Source organism: Typopeltis vanoorti, chromosome 2, assembly GCF_054136105.1.
Source record: "Typopeltis vanoorti isolate ZY-2024b chromosome 2, IOZ_Tvanoo_1.0, whole genome shotgun sequence".
In the NCBI taxonomy this organism is placed as follows: Eukaryota; Metazoa; Arthropoda; class Arachnida; order Uropygi; family Thelyphonidae; genus Typopeltis; species Typopeltis vanoorti.
Genome location: NC_143550.1, coordinates 1292220 through 1313681, shown reverse-complemented (window position 1 = coordinate 1313681; position 21462 = coordinate 1292220). Strand labels below are relative to the sequence as shown.

At 34.4% G+C, this 21462-nt stretch overlaps 1 protein-coding gene across 1 annotated transcript in view; it reads left to right on the top strand.

Moving 5' to 3' along the window:
• The window catches only part of LOC150108776 (transient receptor potential cation channel subfamily M member 2-like), a 685147-nt gene that overhangs the window by 358220 nt on the left and 305465 nt on the right, over positions 1–21462 (top strand). The window contains exon 14 of the mRNA XM_090410077.1: positions 8470–8613. Coding sequence (XP_090266203.1) covers positions 8470–8613 — 144 coding nt within the window. The remainder of the gene's footprint in view (positions 1–8469; positions 8614–21462) is intronic.

Genomic DNA, 21462 nt, shown 5'->3' with positions numbered 1-21462 from the left:
CCCATGGCAGGATTCGAACCCGCAGCCTTTTACAGTTTTGAGACACCCTCCTTCAATCCTTCCAATGTGTTCAAAGTATTTCAACTTTCTTTTGTCGATATCTTTAAGGAGCCTTAAAATTCTACCAATCTTTTCTAGCACCAATAAGTTTGTCTGCTTTCAGTATGTGATATCCTCAATAGCCTCCTTCTGTAACAATCTGATTCATGGGTTGCTGTATACTTCTGGTAGATACCAATGTGTTGTGATGGATTAAGGAAGACCAGACTTGATGTAAATTCATCCTTTGTTTTCTTTGTTCCAATGCAAATCCATTGTTTCGCATCATTCACTGCAGCAGATGCTTTGTCATTTCAGCTGATTCTTTGAACACTCTTGAGTACAAATGGTAATCTATGTGGAGCATTATATGAGGTAGGTTCCAAAAGTTTCCAACCTGACATACCAAATTCATGCCAGTTTTAAAACTCCGTGCATGATGGATAGCACCATCTATGGGAAACTATGTACCAGTTTCAACTCTCTCCACCTGCATCATTCAGTTGGAGGCCCTCGTTTGACTAACACATGGCATGCTAAGTGGCTGTAATGTTAAAAATTGAGTATGCAGTGATAAAAGTTTTCTCCAAGTGCTATCAAACAGCAATTGGATGGTGTTTATGGGGGAGCTTCTCCTTCACATTCCACCATGAATAGGCTAAACAGTTTTGCCTAGGAAGAGAGAGAGAAAGAGAGAGAGAGAGAGAGAGAGAACATCAAAGGTGATAGTTGGCCTGAAGTGATGACTGAGGAAAATATCTCTCTTGTTGAGGAGGAACTGCTCAATGATAGATGGCTGAAGCTCAAAGAAATCTCATCAAGGTTGGGACTTTTTTGAGACAATCACAAAAACAAGACAATCAAGGTTGGGACACCTACCTTGAAAAGTTCAAGATAGGTGTCCCAACTTCTCTCTTCACTTCAGAAGGAGCATCGTGTGACCTGTTCCCACAAGTTTTTAGAGCATTTCCAAGGGAATCAGAGAGAAGTGCTGTAATCCATTGTCCCCAGGGATAAAACCATGGTCTTTTATTATGATTCTCTTTCCAAAAGGGAATCCATGGAGTAGCGCAAACCACGCAAAGCACTGCCGAGAGAAACCAAGATCACTCAGTCCACCAAGAAGATCATGGCAACAATCTTTTGGGATTGCCAGGGAATTCTCTTGATTGACTTCAAGTAAAAGAATACCACCATGAATGCAGAATATTATGCTTCACTCCTGCACAAACTGCGTGACGCCATAAAGGAGAAGAGATGAGGAATGCTGAGTCATGGTGTTTGCCTGCTTCACAATAATGCTTCAGTCCATACGGCTGCAGTGAAGCACTGTGGCTTCTAGGATATTGAACACCCACCCCGAAAATGAAGAAATACCTCCAAGGAAGAAAATTTGCAGATGAGGTGAAATGAGGTAAGGTGAAAGTTGCACTTTTATGCTATTTTGCAGACAAAAGTAAAGACTATTTTTCAAGGGCAAAGAATTGTTAATTCAAAGATGTGAAAAGTGTGTTGAAGTAAAGGGGGATTATGTTGAAAAGTGACACAGTTGCTTTCTTTCTATCGCCTTTAAAAGTTAGCCTGAAACTTATGGAACCACCCTCATAGTTTGTTGCCATTCTACTTGATGTTTCTGTTCTATGTGCTGCCAGCCCTGATTTGTGCTTTCATTCATTTTCAACATCTTTGAAGTGTTCTAATCAGTTTATCTCTCCAGATTTGCCTGTCTGTCTTATGTAGTGTAGACCACAATTGCAACTGATCTTGTAGACCTGGTTTTTTAAGTGGCAGATATAGAAGTTTATTAGGTTCAAGGTGATTGGAGAATTTGTTGATTTGGCAGAAGGTGACCTTCAAGTTTTGTTGGCAAAGCAATCTTGCTATTTTATTAATCAGTCACAGATTGATTAGGAAGATTAATCTTGTGATTAATCTTGCTGCTAATCAATCCGTGACTGATTGTATATATGGGAGAATCACTGCTCTTATATAGTCTTGGTTTATTTGTTCTTCTGATTGTTTTGGAGGTTGAAATAGAATCTTTTTGACTAATGTTCTCTTGTAACCATTTTTTGGAAGAACTGAAATAAGATGTTGGTGGAAATTCTGTAGGCACTATGGTGCAAAGAATGGATGATAGCTATTTTCTGTGCTGCCTGGTAATGAGAAATTGCTTGTAGGTAATGTCCTGTATTGGTTGGTTTCCTGTAGACTGAGAAGTTGAACATGTGTTTTGTTCATATACTTCAACTATTGTATCCAGAAATGCTAAAGATCTGTTTCTTTCTAATTGAACAGTGAATTTAACTTGAGGATGAATACTGTTCAGGTAGATGAGGAAATTTTCTGGGTAATAGTACCGGTACATTGCACCCTTCAATTAGAAAAGATCCGAGTTCAGTTCTTTTCATGATGAGAGATTCTTTATGTGGATTTTTTCAGTTGAAGGTGAGTTAGCGATCTCATATGGAGGTAGCAGGTTTGTATAAGGGATAGAAAAACCTCAGAAACTCAGGTTTTTCTATCCCTTATATAGACAAATTGGCCATGAGAACATGCGTAATTTACAGACAAAAAGTACTAGTGTTATTATTATTATTATTTGACACCTTCAGGGAGTCCTACAACTCATCGAGGGAGGGCACCTACTTTACAACTCTCCGTCTCCACCACTCAACCTCATCCACAAACTGCCTCATCTACACCAACGCCATCTACTGTCCACCATCACCACTATTATTTTCACAGACAATCACAAACAACCATGCCCATGGTGGGATTCGAACCTGCAGCCTTTTGACTGGAGAGCGGATATGCTAACGTGTTGGGGGGGGCAGTAGATGCCGTCATCTGGAAACAACTCAATATCTCATTCAAACCTAACCAAATATACAGGTCAAACAGCAATAGTCCTAAAACAGACCCCTTGAAACACACCATTAGTGACTTCTGGAATATTGCTTCCCCATGAAAACAACTTATTGATATCTATCACATAGCCAGTTTAAATGAATTGCGCTAATCTAATATCCAACCCTCCATTGCACCATTAGAAGAACGATGGTACATTGCATCCTTCAATTGGAAAAGGCCCAAGTTCGATTCTTGTCATGATGAGAGGATTCTTTATATGGGTTTTTTCAATTGAAAGTGAGTTAGCCGATCTCATATGGAGGTAGCAGGGTTTTTTCTCCTGGAAACTTAGGTTTTTCATCTCTCATACAGACAAATTGACCATGAGAACACATAATTTACAGACAAAAAATACTGGCATTGGGCATGGACAATAGATGGTATTGTTTATAAATAATGATAATTTTACTGGTGTTTTGTGTTGGTGGGCAGTAGATGCCATTGTCTATAGATGATGATGATTTTCCTGACATTTTGTGTAGCTGATAGATTAATCAGTGGAGACAGCTGTAGAATAGAGTGCCCTCAATAATTCCTTCGACCCCTTGAAGGTGTTTGTAACGATAATAATAACAACTTATCATTGCAATCAAGCAGATATATTTGCAAAATCTAAGTATACTACTGTGTATCCATCTCCCTTGTCCAGTGTGCCTGACATCTTTTGTAATAAGTAATAGATTACTAAAACATGACCTTCCATTAGCAAATCAAGATCCAAAACTGTTATTTACCAGTTCTAGATCTTGATCTTCACTAATGTCTAATACTTTAACCACAACACCTGACACACAGGTGGCTTATAATTTGAGGGTTGTCTTATCACCTTCCTTATGAAGCATTACAATCTTGTCTTTGTTCCACTGATTTGGAACTTGTCCCAGTGTAAGACTCATATGAAACAAGTATATCAAGCCAGGTGTCAACTCCCTGACATATTCCCTCAAGACAAGTGGTAATATATCAAGTCCCACAGCCTTGTTAACACCAAGTTGCTCACTCACAGTCTCTACTCTCTTTCCACTGCCCTTACTGCATGAAGTCGAATGAAATAACTTTATGAACTGCTCATTTCATATCTGAACTATATCTTCTGCAGTAGTTATTCTTTTACTGTTTTTACCACTGCTGCAATCCTTTTATAATCAATCTGGCTTCATTAGCTAACTGCTGCTCACTGCACTTTTTGCTGTCCTTACCAACCTTATCACCTTCCTTGCCTGCCCTTTGTGTTCCTCATGTAAATTATTACCACTTATCTTATGATGTCTCCATAATATCTTCTTCTATTAAAATCACATACTTAATCTCTTCATTCATCCATTTCACACCTACCTCATTTAACCTTTCTGACCCTTGGTATAAATTTATACATTACATCTGCTAGATATGTCTTCAATTCCACCCAAAAGGCACTGAGCACTCCTTGGGTGGAATTGAATCATGATCTCATTTTCAACTCCTCATCCCATGATACAGTTACAAGCTGTATTGTGAGCTTTTCAGGATCATCATTCTTTTCTTCAAGTGTCATCCTCTAGAAGGAGGTTGGCAACTATATCACGGAACTTTTTTTTCTTTTGCTGCTCTTGAACATTTATGGTAAATAAAGCAAATCCAGTCCTTAATGTGTTCAAACCACATTCTCCTGGGTCTATACCTCCCTCTCTTTCTATCCAATTTCTCTTCTGATATTAATTTCTGAATGTCTTGTTGTCTAGTTAGATGTCCAAAATATTCAAGTTTTTGTTCTTTAATTATTTTCATTAACGTTCTTTTCATTTTTTCTTTCTTTAAAACATCTTCGTTTTTCATTTTCTCTGTCCATGGTATTTTCAACATTCTTCTGATGGTCCACATTTCGAAAGCTTCTAATTTTTTCTCTACTTCTTTATTTAGAGTCCAAGTTTCACTGTTGTAGAGAAGGCTTGACCAGATATAGCATTTTATTAATCTTTTTCTTGTGTCTATATTAATTTCTCTGGATGTTAGAACAGTTTTCCTATCAATGAAGGCTTTTCTTGCCATCTCTATTCTTCTTTTTATTTCTTTAAGGGAATTTCCTCTGTCTGTAAAGAGAAATTTGTCCCAAATATATAAAAGACTGAACCTGTTCAATTTTCTTTTTGTTAACAGTTATGTTCAGTTTCTTATTTATTGGTTCTTTTGATATAATCATGCACTTTGTTTTCTTTAGGTTAATAATTAATTCCATGTTTAAGCTTCTGTTGTAAATTTCTATGATTAAGTTTTGAAGATCATTTTCAGATTCAGCTATAAGGACTGTCATCTGCATACCTGAAGTTCTTACCTCTGACTTTTACACCTTTCAGTTCTGAAATATTTTTAAAAACTTGCTCACTATATATATTATACAATAAAGGTGATAAGACACATCCTTGTCTTACTCCTTTTTTGATTTCAAAGTTGTCAGAATATGCATTTTTATATCTTATTGAGGCCATTTGATTCAAGTATATATTTGTAATTATAAGTAGATCTTTTCCTTTTAACCTATTCTGTAGGATATGTATTAATTTCTTGTTATCTATTGAATCAAATGCTTTGGTGTAATCAATAAAAAAAAAATATATGCTTTTCTGGTTATCAAGGCTTCTTTCACATAATGTTTTCAAATTGAAAATTCCTTCTCTTGTACCTTGTCTTTTTGATAACCTGATATTCTTCTACGATTATTTTCAGTAGTAATTTTGTAACATGGCTTGTTAAACTTATTAGTCTATATTCTGAACATTCAAAAGTTCTTGGAATTTTGGGAATTGTGACAAAGATGGATTTCCTTAGATCATCAGGGATGTATCCTGTATCATAGATGTTATTAAAAATAATCTTTGGGTCATTAAGTGTGTTTTCATTTACTTTCTTTAACAATTCGATAGGAATCTGGTCAGGGCCTGGTGTTTTACCTGTTTTCATTTGACTTAGAGCATATTCTATTTCTTCATATGTAATTGGTTCACCATCCATATTTTGTATATCTCGTGCACTGTGCAATCAGGGTTAAACAGTTCTTTCCATTTTGTGTACTGTTCTTTTTTTGTCTTTCATTCATAAGTTCTAGTATTAATTCAGTCATCCGTGGTTTTTTCTTATTGTATTTAATTTTTGGAATAACCTTGTTAGCTGTCTCATATATTGCACTTTTAAAATATGATTACCTGTTTTCAATTTCCTCATTGCTTTCATAGTTTTCGATCTTAGAAGACAATATACTTTGTCTTCTAAGATCGAAAACTATGATCTAAGAGTTTCATGCAGAAGAACTATTGGCGAATCTAAGTAACCACCTGGTAGTACAACATCCAGGCAACTCGAAGCAAAGGTGGAGCAAGCTCCCTCACTATCCTTGATATTTTCTCATAATGTAAAAACACACACAGCTCCTAGGAGATGTAATATTACTTTACATTATGAGGACCCAGACCAGTTTCTACTTTTTTGAGGTCTCATCAGTGAGTAGCTAGACCTGGATGATATCAAAGTTTACGTGAAAAGAACTTGCATCCCTTCACTATACGAATGCCAGAATGGTGTGCCCATATATTATATTATAACTAAGATGAAAAGCCAAACGGCTATTTTTTCCTGCGCAGTAATTAAATTAAGGGGATAAAAATCCCATATTATTTTACAGCTAGTATGCGAAACTCTAAGATCGAAAACTCGATCTTAGAGTTTTCGATCTTAGAGTTTCTCTCGATCTAAAGATGTCTTTCTTAATCATGAAACCCACTCCATATTCATGCTTTTCTCCAACAGAATACACAAATGTAAAGCCATCTTTTTCTAGTTCCCCCCGTGTTAGGCCATCGTGTTTCACCAATTCCTATCACATTAACTTTAAGTCTTTTCATTTCCTGTATAAGGTTGTCAAAATTCCCTAGTTTATATAATATTCTCACATTCCAAGTTCCAATTTTCAAGACTCTGTTTCTTGTTTTCAAATGAGGAATATCAGATGCTGACCTTCCTTTTGGATTAAGTTGACATCATCATGGAATGCATTTGCGGTGCTCATTTTACTCACAGTTTCAGTGTCTTCTTCCCTGTAACTATTTACAGCTTGGAACATTGCAGAGTTTCCAACTTTCAAAGCATTATTTCTGTTTCTCTGTGGCCGACTATAGCAGCGCTTCCCAAACTGTGGGCCACGGCCCCCCTTGAGGGCCATACATTTTGTTAAGGGGGGGCCGTGAAATAATGAAAACAAATGTAAAATGTTTTAAGACTAAGTAGATTTTTTTTTATCTTAAAAGAAACATATTTAATTTTTATTATTTATTATTTCTTTTTTGTTCTTTTATATTTTAATGGAAAAAATCACACATTGGTGTTGGTTCACAAATTCTGCTTCTTGCGTATTTTGGCGATTAATGAATATTAGTAAATATATACTTATTCATATAAGTTTCATTTTAAAGGTATTGATAAGAAACACAAAAAGATTACATGAATATAAATATAAATTATATTTATATTTGAATATAAATTATATTGAATGTAAATACAATAAATATTATAATAATATATGTCTATATTACAATTTTTTTTTCAATGGGGGCTGTGAAATATTTTAATTTTTCCAAAGGGAGTCTTGGCATCCATAAGTTTGGTAAGCACTGGACTATAGGATAGAGGATAGTAACGTGGTGAGGCCCCAATCTCTTCCACATCTGCAATAGTCAGCTAACCTTTAGTTCTCACAGAAGTCCTCATATAGCTGTCAGTCACCTTGGTAATCACTTCATTGTCACTCTCACTAATCAGAGGGACTTCTCATTTATTATGATCAAGACCCTTGATCCTCAGTTTTCTTTACTTCTGAATGCTATATCATCATCCTGGTCTGTATTCTTCTTCTTATTATTATTTGACACCTCCAGGGAGTCCAAAGACTCATCAAGGGAGAGTGTGCCAACAGCAGCATATTATCTCCTTCCAACTACTAACTGTGCTCAAACTTGCTTAACTTTTTTGCATGAGCCATATTAATCACTCTTTTCCTATTTGCTTGACTGATTTGCTTTTGCATTTTATTGTCACTATCCTCTGTATAGCAACAACCAACTAAGTATTTCATTCTGTCCACCTCAACCTGATGCCACACTGCCTCAAAACACATTGCTACTGTTTCCACCTTGCATGGGCACAACTTCTTTTCAATCATCAGTAGCATTCCATTCCCCTCTCCCGTTTTTGTTCTTTCTATCTTAACAAAAAAGAAAAATTCATCCTTCCATCTCTGTTCCTCTCGGGATATGTCAATTATTCCAATAATTTTGAGAATGTGATTAGCAAGCTTGCTAAGATTAGATTTTTTAGCTAGAGAATGGTGAATGAGTTGAATTTTTATACAGAAGTAATTGTAAGTTCATCCAAAGTATTAGTGCTTTCAATTAAATATTTTTTCAAAAAAAATTGTGGTGTATTGCTCTGATATATATATATATATATATTACTGTACTTGCTTTTCTTTGACATTTTTTTCTCTTTTAGCTAACATTCGCCATTTTCAGTCCATTGATAATTCCAAATTACATTCGATTTCGAAATGATGAAGTAACTGGGAAGCAACCTAGTTCATTTTCCAAAGTTTATTTATTTTATAAATCTCCAGTAATTAAACGCAAGATTCATTTTGTAAGTCACAGCTACTAACTTATTTTGGAAAAACATTTAAAAATACCAATAATTTTATTACTTTACTTACTATAATAATTTTACTGAGATATCTTTCTTTTAACTCATATCTATTTACTGTCTGAAAAAAATGTTGATATTTGTGTAATTTTTTTTTTATTGTAAAGGATAATTGGTTTGATTTTCAACATAATAGGTTTTTGAGAATAGTAAACATATCTACATTTTCCACTAATATTCTTTTTTTTTTAACCTCGAAATTTTTCTTTCAGTATTCTCCATTCTGTATGTTATAATTAATTCTTATAATTGTTATAATTAATAATAAAATGTTATAATTTTCCTCAAGGGCTCACTCTAGTGAGTATGGGAATGGCAAACCCGAGGTACCTGATGCTGGACCATGCCTTACTTCGTGTAATGTACATCTGTTATATTATGGGGACGATATGATAAAATGTTTGAAAAACAAAAGAAATTACAAATATTTAAAAAAGCATAAGAAATCTGGCATTAGAAGATAAGCAAGGAAAATTGATTTATGATATCGAAATACAAGGTGAAGGAAGGAATACATCGAAGAACTTTATGCAAAAAATGAAAGGCCAACAAAAATTGAATTGAAAGAGAAAAATGAAATCTCAACAGAAGAAAGAGGTCCTGAAATACTAAAGAGAGAATTAGAAACAGGAATTAAAAAGTGAAAAGATGGAAGGAGTGAATGTAATGCCTAGTGAAATCCTAAAACAACTTGAAGTACAAAGGTATAACAGAAACATGGAAACTCTGCAACCTCATTTACAAAAGAGGAGTATGGCCTCAAGATTTCACAGAGAGTATTCTTATACCAATTGAAAAGAAAAGCAATCCTGCTAAGTGCAGTGACTACAGAATCATAAGCATACTCTCGCATGCTTCCAAAGTACTGCTAAGAATATTAAATCAACGATTGTATAATAGAGTGGAGTATTTTCTGGGGGATGATCAATTTGGATTTAGAAAAAACAGCGGAGAGATGCAATTGAAGTAATGAGGACCATATGCAAAAGGAATATAGGAGTAAATAAAGAAATTTAGATATGTTTCGTCGACTTGAAAAAGCATTTGACATGGTGAAATGGGAAAATCTGATGGAAATGTTAATCAAAATAGGTTTAGAGTGGAGAGACTGAAGGTTAGTAGCTCAATTATATATGAACCAGATGGCCATAATAAAGACCAAAGTAGGAAAAACTAAAGAATGTGTGTGATTGGCAGAGGTGTAAGACAGGGATGCTGCCTGTCACCGACGTTCTTCAATATATTTGCAGAAGAAATGATAAAAGAAGCATTTGATGAAGAGAAAAGAGGAATCACTATTGGAGAGAAGAACAATACAAAATATTAGATTTGCAGATGATCAAGCAATATTAGCTAATACTGAAGATGAACTACAGCACCTAATGCAAAAATTTGAAAGTATATGCAAGAAATATGGTGTGAAAATTAACACAAAGAAAACAAAAACGATGAGAGTCTCCAGGAAACCAGGAAGTATTAAGGTGATGATGAATGGAGAAAGTGTAGAGCAAGTGAGACAATACAAATACCTTGGTAGTATAATACAAGAAAATGGAAAATGTGACATGGAAATAAAAGAAAGAATTAACAAAGGAAAATATGCATTTTCTAGCAAGAAAAATTTGTTTATTAATAAAATGAATAAAAATCTAAAGAAAAGGCTTATTAAGTGTTATATTTGGAGTATGACCTTATATGGATCAGAAACATGGACAATTGGGAAGAAAGAAGCTAAAATGTTGGAGGTATTTGAAATGTGGTTATGGAGAAAATAAAGTGGACTGAAAAAAATCACCAATGAAGAATTATTACAAAGAGTTGAAGAAGAAAGGAATTTACTAAAGACCATAAGAAGAAGAAAGCATAACTGGATAGGACATGTATCAAGAGGAGACAGCCTACTGAAAAGAATGATAGAAGGGAAAATTGAAGGAAAGCGACCAAGAGGAAAGAGACTACTAACAATGCTTGATGATATAATGGGAACAAGAAGATATCAGGAAATGAAGGTGGAAGCAAGAGACAGAGGAAATTGGGGAAAGAGAATCCGCTGAGTTATACCATTAGACCTGTCAAGAGACAGAACACTAATGATGATATAATTAACAGGAACTTATTATATATTCTTGTTTTAATTCTTTACCCAAGCATAAGCAAAGTTTGCAATGAAATTTCTTTGCACTTAGTGTACTTTTATATAGTCTTACTTCTAAGCCTTCAGGGAGTCTGAAGACGCATTGTTGGAGTTCAAACTCACATGCTACAATCATTATTTTATCTTCCCACCAACTTTTATGTATGTGATATCACCTCTCCTCTAGAGGTAGACAGAGGAGATATGATATGTGTGAATGTAGTCTAACATTCACTCAGTCTGTCCTTAAAATATTCCAGAGTCCTGAGACACTCTTAGTTATTCACCTTTGCCTAAGTTAGCACCTTATTCAATGGAACTATCACTTCCTTATACTTGTCAGGATTATTTGTATTATAGCAACAATTTTCTGGGTAAACCTTACAACTTTCATGATGTGTCTCCTGAACTTCACTTCCTTATCTACCATTATCCCCAGATCTCTTGCCTCCTTCATCTCCTGAAGCAAAGTTCCTCCAATATGACAAACCTGATTCTATCTTCTCTGGCCAAAGTCCATAACACTATATTCGGCAACACTGAAGAGACATCTCCATTCTTCAACCCAAATACTAACCTGTTTAAATCCTCTTGCAACAATATTATATCAGAATTTCCTGACATTGCTCTTTCTAATTTAGCACCTTCAGCAAACAACTGAATATATTTTCTCACATCCTAAACTCTAGAGGATGTTGATTTCATGTCAGTTGTCTCACTATCCTGTAATGCAAAAGCATTATGGAAAGAGCCACTATCCAGACCCAGTGAATGTTTTTCGACCTTTATCAAAGTCATCGATGGGAGATAAACAAACCCAGAAAGATACTATGATTATATCTATGCCTAAGTCATATATTTACTATATAATTATTTATTTATCCTCTTCATGCCTCATAGCACCTAAGGCAGAGATCCATTTCTTCTTCCAGATTTGTCTTGTGCCACTATTTCTGCTTCTCTCAAGCTCTCCCAACCAGACATTCTTCTATTCTTTTCCACCATTCTCTGCCAAGTTAATTTACATCCAATCCCCTTTTCCTTTTTTCCTTCTGGAATCCACTTCAACGCTACTAGTGAAAGTTCTCTGCTGCCCATTCTCAGTAGGTTCAGTCCATTTCCAGCTGCATTTTTTGAGGATACTTTTTTTGCTTGTCAGGTTATATATGTCATCATTTGTTATATGTTAGAACCAAATTATTTTTAATATTTTATTCACATATTTTGTTTGAAAACTGTTTAATTTAGCTTCTTGTTTTTTGGCAAGTTTCCATATCTCTGATCCATATAAATCCATATAATAATACAGCCTTAACATTGCTGTTAAAAATCTTTATTTTGATTTTATTATGATGTTTGGATGATTTCCACATGTTGTTTAATTTTCTGAAAGCAGTTTTTGTTTTTGTCAGTATTTGCATTATATCCCTATCAGTTTAACCTTCAGTATCTACATTTGTTCATAAGTATGCAAAATTCTTAACTTCTTATACTGCATGTTGATTGATTTTAATTTCTTTGTGGTATTTGTTATTCAATTTAAGAACTTTTGTTTTAGAAATGTAAGTTGATTCAGGAAAGAAAAGAAAAAAAATTTTTTTGTTTTCGTCATATTTATTTTAAGACCAACCTTTTCAGCTGTTTTATGCAGTGCTTAAGATTTTACTTGTATATCAGTGTATTTTTTTTTATATCAAAACTGTGTCGTTAGTGTAATCTAGATCTTCCAACTGTTATTACATAGGATTCCATTTAATTTCTCTTCTTACTCATGTACTTTTCTCATAATCCAGTCAGTGGCTATGTTAAACAGTAAACCAGACATTATATAACTATGTCTCCCACCAATCCTTATTTTAAACCATTCTTATGCTATTTTCTGCTCAGTAACTTAACTTTTACTTTCTTTCTGCATTTCAATTATTATTCTGCTGGCCTTGATTGGCCAAGTGAATTTTCATATCTGCTCTTCAACCAACAGGTTGAGGGCTTGAATCCTGCTTTGGGTTCAAGCCCTCATGAATGTTTGTGATTGTCCTTGGGTGAGAGATGAATTTCATCATGTGGTATGAGATCACTGTCATGCTTATGGGAGGAATGAAGTGGCTTGAAAAAGTTCCATGTTCATCTGTAGAGCAAGGTTTCTGGGCTGTGTAAAAAATGAATTTTTAAAAAAATGTAAAAAATATATAAAATCGATTAAAAAAATCCTTTACTCACATTTATTATTATTCACATCACGTATACAAGATATACATATTATACTATTCAACTTGTACATTTCAATGTACAATATTTCACAATACAATTAAATGTACAGTACAATATTATAGAATAAATTTCAAGTATTACTATCATATTCTGTTGGTACTAATACTTATTTTGGCTATTATTTATTATAGTTAATAAAAAGTTTTCTCATATATGCAAGTAGAGTATAATATATTAATTATTTTTATATTTTTATATATATAACAAATTAATTAGTTAGTTAATAAAATTGCAGGTACTGACAGTAAACTAATTTCTTCAATTTTCACATCTAGTGAGATCTCTGGAATAATAGTTCTTTCCACAATTTGAGTATCTTTTCAGTATAAATAATAAATTGGTGTATTGCCATATTATTAAATACTCCAGATGAGAGATAGTCATAGAAAGTTTTACCACTTGGTTTTAAAGTATATCTCTAATTAAGAATATTTAAGAATATGGTGATAGACACTCACTCACTGATGAGACCTCAATAAAGGTTAAAGCATTTTTGGGTAGTGACCCTTCCCATGATGTTTTTGCATTATGGGATACTCAGGCAATTGATGTGAAGTCAACAGCCACTGTATATAGGTAGACTGGTTGTCAAGATACTTCATGTGCAAACTTTGTTTACTTACATGTAGGTAAAGGATGAAAGCAAAAGTATAATATACTTACAAACCCAGTAAGTCTTTCTACAACTATTCTCCATTCTGTTTTCATTATATCAGAGGTTAGTATAACCACAATAACCACATGTGCCTTAGTGCCTGTGAGGTATTTCTTAGACAAACATGTGCAACTTAAGCGTAGTCTTTTCAAAAGGAATAGCTACACGTTAAAAAAATCAAGAGATAGCTAAAGTTTTTATAGTTACTGCACTTTGACTTGCGACATTTTTCAAGCTTAAAAACATTCATTTTCAGGCATATTGATTACAGGTTAGAAAATTGCTTAACATCAGGAACTTCAAGTTATTCATACCAAAATAGAAGACCCGTAGCATGAGGTTTTACACTTATTTTTAATTCATTATAAATTTCTTTACATTTTTTTTCCTTAAATATGTATACCTGATAGATAATTATGTTAATAAACATTGGTCATATTTGCTTCTGTATACATTTTTAAATGTTATTTAGTTTAATTCAGTTTTCATTATCAGAGTTATGTCCAGATTGAACTCATGCTTTTCAAACACCATAGCTTCTTCAGCTTCCAAAAATCTAGGTATACTTTTCTGTTCAGGACACTATCCTAGAACTGTCATTGGCAACTACTGATGACTGTGTTGATCCTAAGTCTGCCTTCTCTTTCATTCTGTGCTTTAAAACAACCTCTCTCGCTCTCTTTTCCCAATAGACTGCAGCCTTCGTCTGTTTAGGAGGCACATCAGATTCTTTCTTCTTTCTTGTTTTCTTTACCATACATGGCAGGGATGGAATATAGATTTTGCAACCTATATTATTCAGCAAGTGTCTGATTTTTAAAAAAAATAATACTTGGTCCATAATATTATCAATATTTCCTGCACTATAATAACATACTCTTGCTTCTGCAGGCTCCTTGTTTTTTTTGCACTTGTCTGAAACTCTTGCCTTATATTGGAATTCAGTTTATCATCAATCCAATATTCTAAGTCTTTCCTGAGTATTAATATGCTTCCTCCTCTTTTCTGTTTGATCTCTTCTACATTATAATTTTCATTATTCAATTCCATATCATGAGCATCATTGTAATGCCATGACTCAAAAAGCTCTGCGTTCTGTTGGTGTAATTTCTACTCTGCCATCCTTTAAAGTTACCTTGCCCTGCCATTTATATAAACACATCTCCTTTATTATTTGGAATACTCTTCATCCTTAGATTCAATTTAAGGATGAATAAATTAAGGATGAATATCTACCATAAATTTCCATATGTCTAAATCTTTAAAATCCCTACAGATTTTACGGCCATGCTAAATTCAGTTGATCTACCAGTATTTCTGTATTTATATGAATATCACCACCACCAAACATTTTTTTATTATTAATAATATAATATTCATAATAACATAAATAAATAAAGTTTATTAATTGCCTGGTTAGAATCCAATTAGTTGTCGTTGCTCTGAAATCTGAGCATTATATTAATAAAATTAGCCTTGTTTAGCTCTGTTGATTTAGTAGTTATACAAGTGTCAAAAAATTTCTTGCAGTCTTCTAAAAAAACATGAGTTTTACATAATTTGTTTCCAGTATCAGAATTTTTGCAATTTTCTTTACATATCATTTTGCTTGATTAATAATTCATGCAATGTAACCACCTGTATAAAATATTCCCTGCCTCTTTTATTATTATTATTATTATGATTATTATTATGGGCAACTCCAAGGAGTCCTTAGACTCATCGAGGGAGGCCCTAAACATCATGTCAACAACTATTCAGCTTCCACACAGTATCTATCATACCTTGCCTTGAACCCACTCACAGTCATGGCACCCACAACAGACGCTGGCAACTTATTCCACTCATTCACCACTCTCCATGCAAAAAAACCTAGTTCTAACACCTTTGCATCTAACATCTTGCCCGCTTTCCATGGATGGCCCTTAGTCCTCCCACCACCTGACCTGTTCTGAAAAATATCCTCTGAATTAATCTTATAGAAACCCCTTCAGTAATTTGAATGTCCCAATCATATTACCCCTCTTCCACCTATCAACCAATGTTTGCAACCCACAAATCTTCAACCTGTTCTCATAAGGTTCATTCCATAGACACCTGCTATCATCTTGGTCACTCACTTCTACCTCCTCCCCATCAAGAAGAAACCCTGGGGCACAGTAGTCAAGATGGAGTCTTATCAAGGCTCGATACAGAGAAACAATAGCTTGCTTGTCTCTGCTCGTCAAAGTATTCCTCAGTAACCAAGTGATTTGATGAGCTGATTAAGCCACTTTTGCAATGTTCCCCCCCTAAACTTCAACTCCCTATCCACCAACACCCCCAAATCCCTGACTTCGTCAATCTCCTGGAGTACAGTTCCACCAATGTGGTATACTGTTGCTAATCTTTTCACCACAAAATGCATAACCTTACACTTTGCCACATTAAATTGACATCCATTCTCCTTAGCCCAGTTCCGCAATCTATCCAAATCATCTTGCAAATTTTGACATCATGGGCATTCACTATCGCTCTACCTAACTTTGCATCATCAGCAAACGAATGAATAGTTCCTCTCAGATCCTTTTGGATATCATTAATGAACAAATTAAATAGTTACTGTGTTATAAAACGTGAGCAAGTTAGTGAGGCATGATCTACCCTTCACAAAACCATACTGTCCCCCCATACAGTATCCCATTATCATCTATCCATTCCTGTATTCTTCTCTTGACTACCTTCTCCAAAACCTTCACAATGACTCCTGATATGCTGATCGGTCAATAATTTACAACAGCAGTCTTGGAATCTCCCTTATGCAGTGGTACTATTTTCTCCTCTTTCCACCCCCTCGGGATTAACCAGACCCGAGACTCAAATTAAACAAAATGGTCGAGGGCACTGACAATTCTTTACCTACTTCATGTAAGACCCGAGCTTGTATACCATTCAAACCCACAGATGTATTCATATTAAGGTTTTGTAATAGACTATTCACCTCCATTTCATCCACCTCAATTCCTGTATAACCTGTTGGATCTTTCATTCCTGCAATATCACCACCTGAATGATATACTGCAAAGTACTCGCTCAGTAATTCTGCTATATCAACTAATTCAGTTACCTCTCTACCATTGGCATTCCTTAAAATCATTCTGCTGTATACATTTTTTCTTTTACTTGAAGCATATCGAAAAAACTGTTTGGGATTCTCTTTAGCTTGCATTGCTAATTTCCTTTCATAATCTGCTTTTGCTTTTCTTACCACACTAGTTAACCTTCTGGCCTGTGCTTTGTGCTGTTCATATGCATACGGGTCACCTTTCTCCTTAAATTCCCTCCACAATTGTTTCTTTTTTTGTAGCTAAAGCTTAATGGTGTTATTCATTTATTTAACTCCTACTTGATTTACTCTCCGGACTCTAGATATGCAGTCAGCCATTACCTCCCTCAAACACTCCTTTACCACTTCCCATGCACTATCAACCTCCAGCCCTTACAGTTTTACATGCCATGGCACTGAACCAAGCAATCTTCTGGGCTTGTCATGCTCACCAGCCCGGTGAGCATGACAAGCCCAGGAGATTGCTTGGTACTTCCACATGTATCCTTTCTTAATTGAAAATTCCACACATTTGGCCACCTCCCAGGTCAAAACCTTATGGTCACTCTCTCCAGTTGATGGTAAAGTGGTCATATTCATTACAGTGAAGTTCTCAGATGCAATTACTAGGTCAAGCACTCTCGAACCCGTAGTATATTCCATTACATGCTGTCTCAGGTAGTTATCCCTTAATAACTGCATAAAAATCCAATTCCTTCCTCCCATGTGTCCTCTCCTTCCAATCAATGATACCATAGTTGAAATCCCCATAATAATTACCCTCCTTCCACTCATTGCATCTATTTTACTATAGAACTGTTTGATTTTTGTGCCAGCACTTAAAGCAAAATTTATTATTATTATTCCTGACACCTCCAAGGAGTCCAAAGACTCATCGCAGGAGGACACCTACAACTATCTCAACTGATACAACTGTCTCAACCACTACACTAAACCTCTACTATGAATCATCTCCATCAATGCCATCTACTGCCCACCTCCACCACAATTGGTATTCTATGTCTGTAAATTGCATGGGTTCTGAAGGGCCGATTTGTCTGTATGCAGCATGAAAAACCTGAGTTTCCGGGAGAAAAAACCTTGCTACCTCCATATGAGATCGGCTAACTCACCTTCGATCGAAAATCGTCCAGATAAAGATTCCTCCCGTTGCAACGAGAATCGAACTTAGGCCTATTCCAATTGAAGGGCGCAATGTACCGCCAATCTTCCAATTGCACTACGGAAGCACTTATCTAGCACACAATCAGAAAAGGCATACTGTTCATTAAAATTCTGACCTGCGAAATTCAGTAAAAGTCAGCTATTTTCACCTGAATTATCACTCGTCTTATTTATTCCTGATCTGCTACTTTCAGTATCAGAATATTTGTCTCTTTATCATCTCCAGATAGCTCAGCCATTGTAACCCCAACCCCTCCAAAGAAACTTTCTTCATTTAAACAGCTATCACATTTAAGTGATGTACTGTCAACTAATCCGATACATGAATAAACATCACTGAGCTCTGCACTATCAAATAGTTATTTAATAGTATTCTGCAGTATATTTTATTTAAATGGCATCTCAGATTACAAATAAATGTAATATTATTTTATTCACCTTCGTATGGTTGGCATACCTTTATGTGCAACAGCTATCACAAGCAGTTGGCCTTCCCACTGTTGCATCGTCCTATCTTGCTAATTGATCCATTTATGTTGGTTTGATGGACTTATCCTTACTTCTTTAAAGTCCGTTTTTAATTTTTTAGATGTTGAATGATATTGATCCGAATATAAAGAAATTTATATTATCCTGTGCCTTGATCTTTATGCTTAACTTCTGGTTTAGTTATGGATATTAGTTGCTGTGAAGGCTTATCAGTGTCAAGTAGTGTTTCTGGCTGATAAGGTACAACAGATTCTGTATCACTATCCTTCACAGTTGGTTCAGTCACAGATAATTGTACCTTATTTGGAGTAATTTTTTTATTAGGTATACAAAACTTTTCCTTCTGTCTCCTTGATCCATCATACATATAATTGCTACCTCTTCTGATATTTCTTTTCCTGTTCATTAGGGATATTTCCCTTCTAAAAAAAATCACAGGAGAACTGATACCTTTCTAAGAAATTTGTTCCTAGTATGAGATGTGAGAGCTTATGTTAGAGGCTGAGGGGATAACAAGTAAATCTTGCCCGATACTTAGTTTAAATTCTGGTAGGTAGATTCTTGCAGAGCCTTTTCATAAGCTATGAAATTTGAGTCTGAAAGAGTAGTAATTCTTACAGGTTCTCTTAGTTTGGCAACATTCTTCCACAATTTGTGTTTTATACTTAGGAAATAGTCCTTTCTAATGGTTGAAGCATTACATCCTGTATCCAATAAAATTTTACTCTTAGAGTCTAGGATTTCTCCTCTAATTCTCATCAATCGTTCACAACATCTTTGGTGTTTCTGAATTCTATTATATCCTCTATGAGATATGTGTCCAAACTTTGAATCCAAGTTTTTATTAGAGTAATTTCTTTTGTTATAAAAACAATTTCTAGCAGGATGTCCAACTTTATTGCAACTATAACATATGGGAGTTCTATGTTCTCTCTCTATCTGAGGTTGAGAGACAATGGGTATCTGTTGTTTAAGATTTTGTAGTCCTTGTAACAACTCACTTAAATTTGCTAAAATGGGCTGATTTTGTCTTTCTACTTCTAGTTTGATTCTTTCATCAGCCTTATCTGCTGTTGGGGTTTTGATCTTCTTTAGACTTCACAGTGATGCTGTCAATTGTCTCATCACTTCATTTAGACTATCCATAATTGCGTGTTGCAATTTCTTAACTTCTTGGTGAACTAAGCTTTGTACATCTTCCATCAACTTCTTATTAGATTGTTCTTCATTCACAGTCATGTGATTAACACTAATAGGACTTTCTCCCATATTCTTTCTTTTCTCCTCTTCTTTTTTTCTTGTCTCCAACTTTAGACTGTTCCAAGGGATAATCAGTTTTGTTCACAACATTTATAAGGCCTACATTGGATGAGGGACAAAAGTCTCCAATCACCTGTTCTCTTTCTTTGACAGCCTTAAAACATTCTTCCAAGGTGTTAATTCTTTTCTTTTCTTAACTCTAATTTTACCTCTTGTCAAAACTGTTGGAATACAGCCCAATCTAAATGAGGTTTATCTTCATTAGTCACATTTAAACTGTTGGAAAGAGGCAACAAACGACTGTAAAAATCTGTGACCCTTTCTTTATCTTTTTGTGTGGCTCTCTGCAGTTTCCATAAGTTGGGACCAATACTTCTTAATCTAGAATACTGTGAAATTAAAAAATCCTTAAATTTTTCATATTCTAATGTTTCTTTAAGAATTGGGGATGAATACAAAAATGTTTTGCCTTATCATTTAATTTACTTCTCAGCAATATTAATAATTGAAAGTCAGTCCAGTTTGCTATTTCCCTAAGCTTTTCAACAAAAGAAAAAAAAGACAGTACATCATCTGATTCTTCTCCCGAAAATTGAGGAAAAACTTGTTTGGGGTTTACAGTTGGGAAGAATTCACTATCTTCCATTCTCAAACTAGATGTAACAGCCATATTAATCTATCAGCTACAAACTTAAATTTAAAAATCTGAATTCTAAAAATGCCTTTTTTCTTTGCCTGATTCTAGTTCACAACCTGCTCACTGTGATTCACTTAAATTTACTATTAAGGTTTTAGGAATCACTTCTTCTTCTACAATAGCACAAAAAAAAAATTAATTGCTCAATTAATTTATTAATTATTAATTTATTAATTTACTACTAGTGTAGCAATTCATTTTAAATAAAAATTAATTGCTACACTAGTGAATTCACATCCTGTCAACTGCACCATTTTGTTGCATCGTCCTATCTTGCTAATTGATCCATTTATGTTGGTTTGATGGACTTATCCTTACTTCTTTAAAGTCCGATTTTAATTTTGTTAGATGATGATTGATACTGATCCGAATATAAAGAAATTTATATTATCCTGTGTCACCTTATATTCAGATTAGACTATATAATATATAGGAATCAATCATCGACTAATGTTTGCAATCTCACTTTTCTACAGGCCGAGGTTAATATTATCATTTAAGGCTTCCGCAAGGTCCGATAAATTTTATGAGCAGTGCAATGAAAGAAATCAGGCAAACACTGAATTGAATTCAATAAAACAAAACATTTAATGCAGGGTTATATAACATGTACATTTAAGTATAACTTTCTAAACAAGATAATGCAATTAAACAAATCCAAAATATCTCTGAGATACAGGTAGCTATTCAGTTAGGTTTCAAGATTAAAGCCAAAATTCTTAGATCTTATTATTCAAGGCATAAGTAGCTCTATCACAACTTGTCTCTATTCTATGAGACAAATCATATCATCTACACATCAGTTTAGTTCTAGTACTGAAAAAAAAAATAAAATGCATTAGGTATCAAATATTCAACTCTCAGTTCTCTATATTCTGCCAATTAATAGATAATAGTTCTCATAATTCAAAGTTCCAGAATTCACAATAAATATTCTTATAGTTGGCCTCTCTAATTCACTTCTAGTATATAAACACTTTATTGAATTACTAGGCAGTTATCAATTCAAAGGG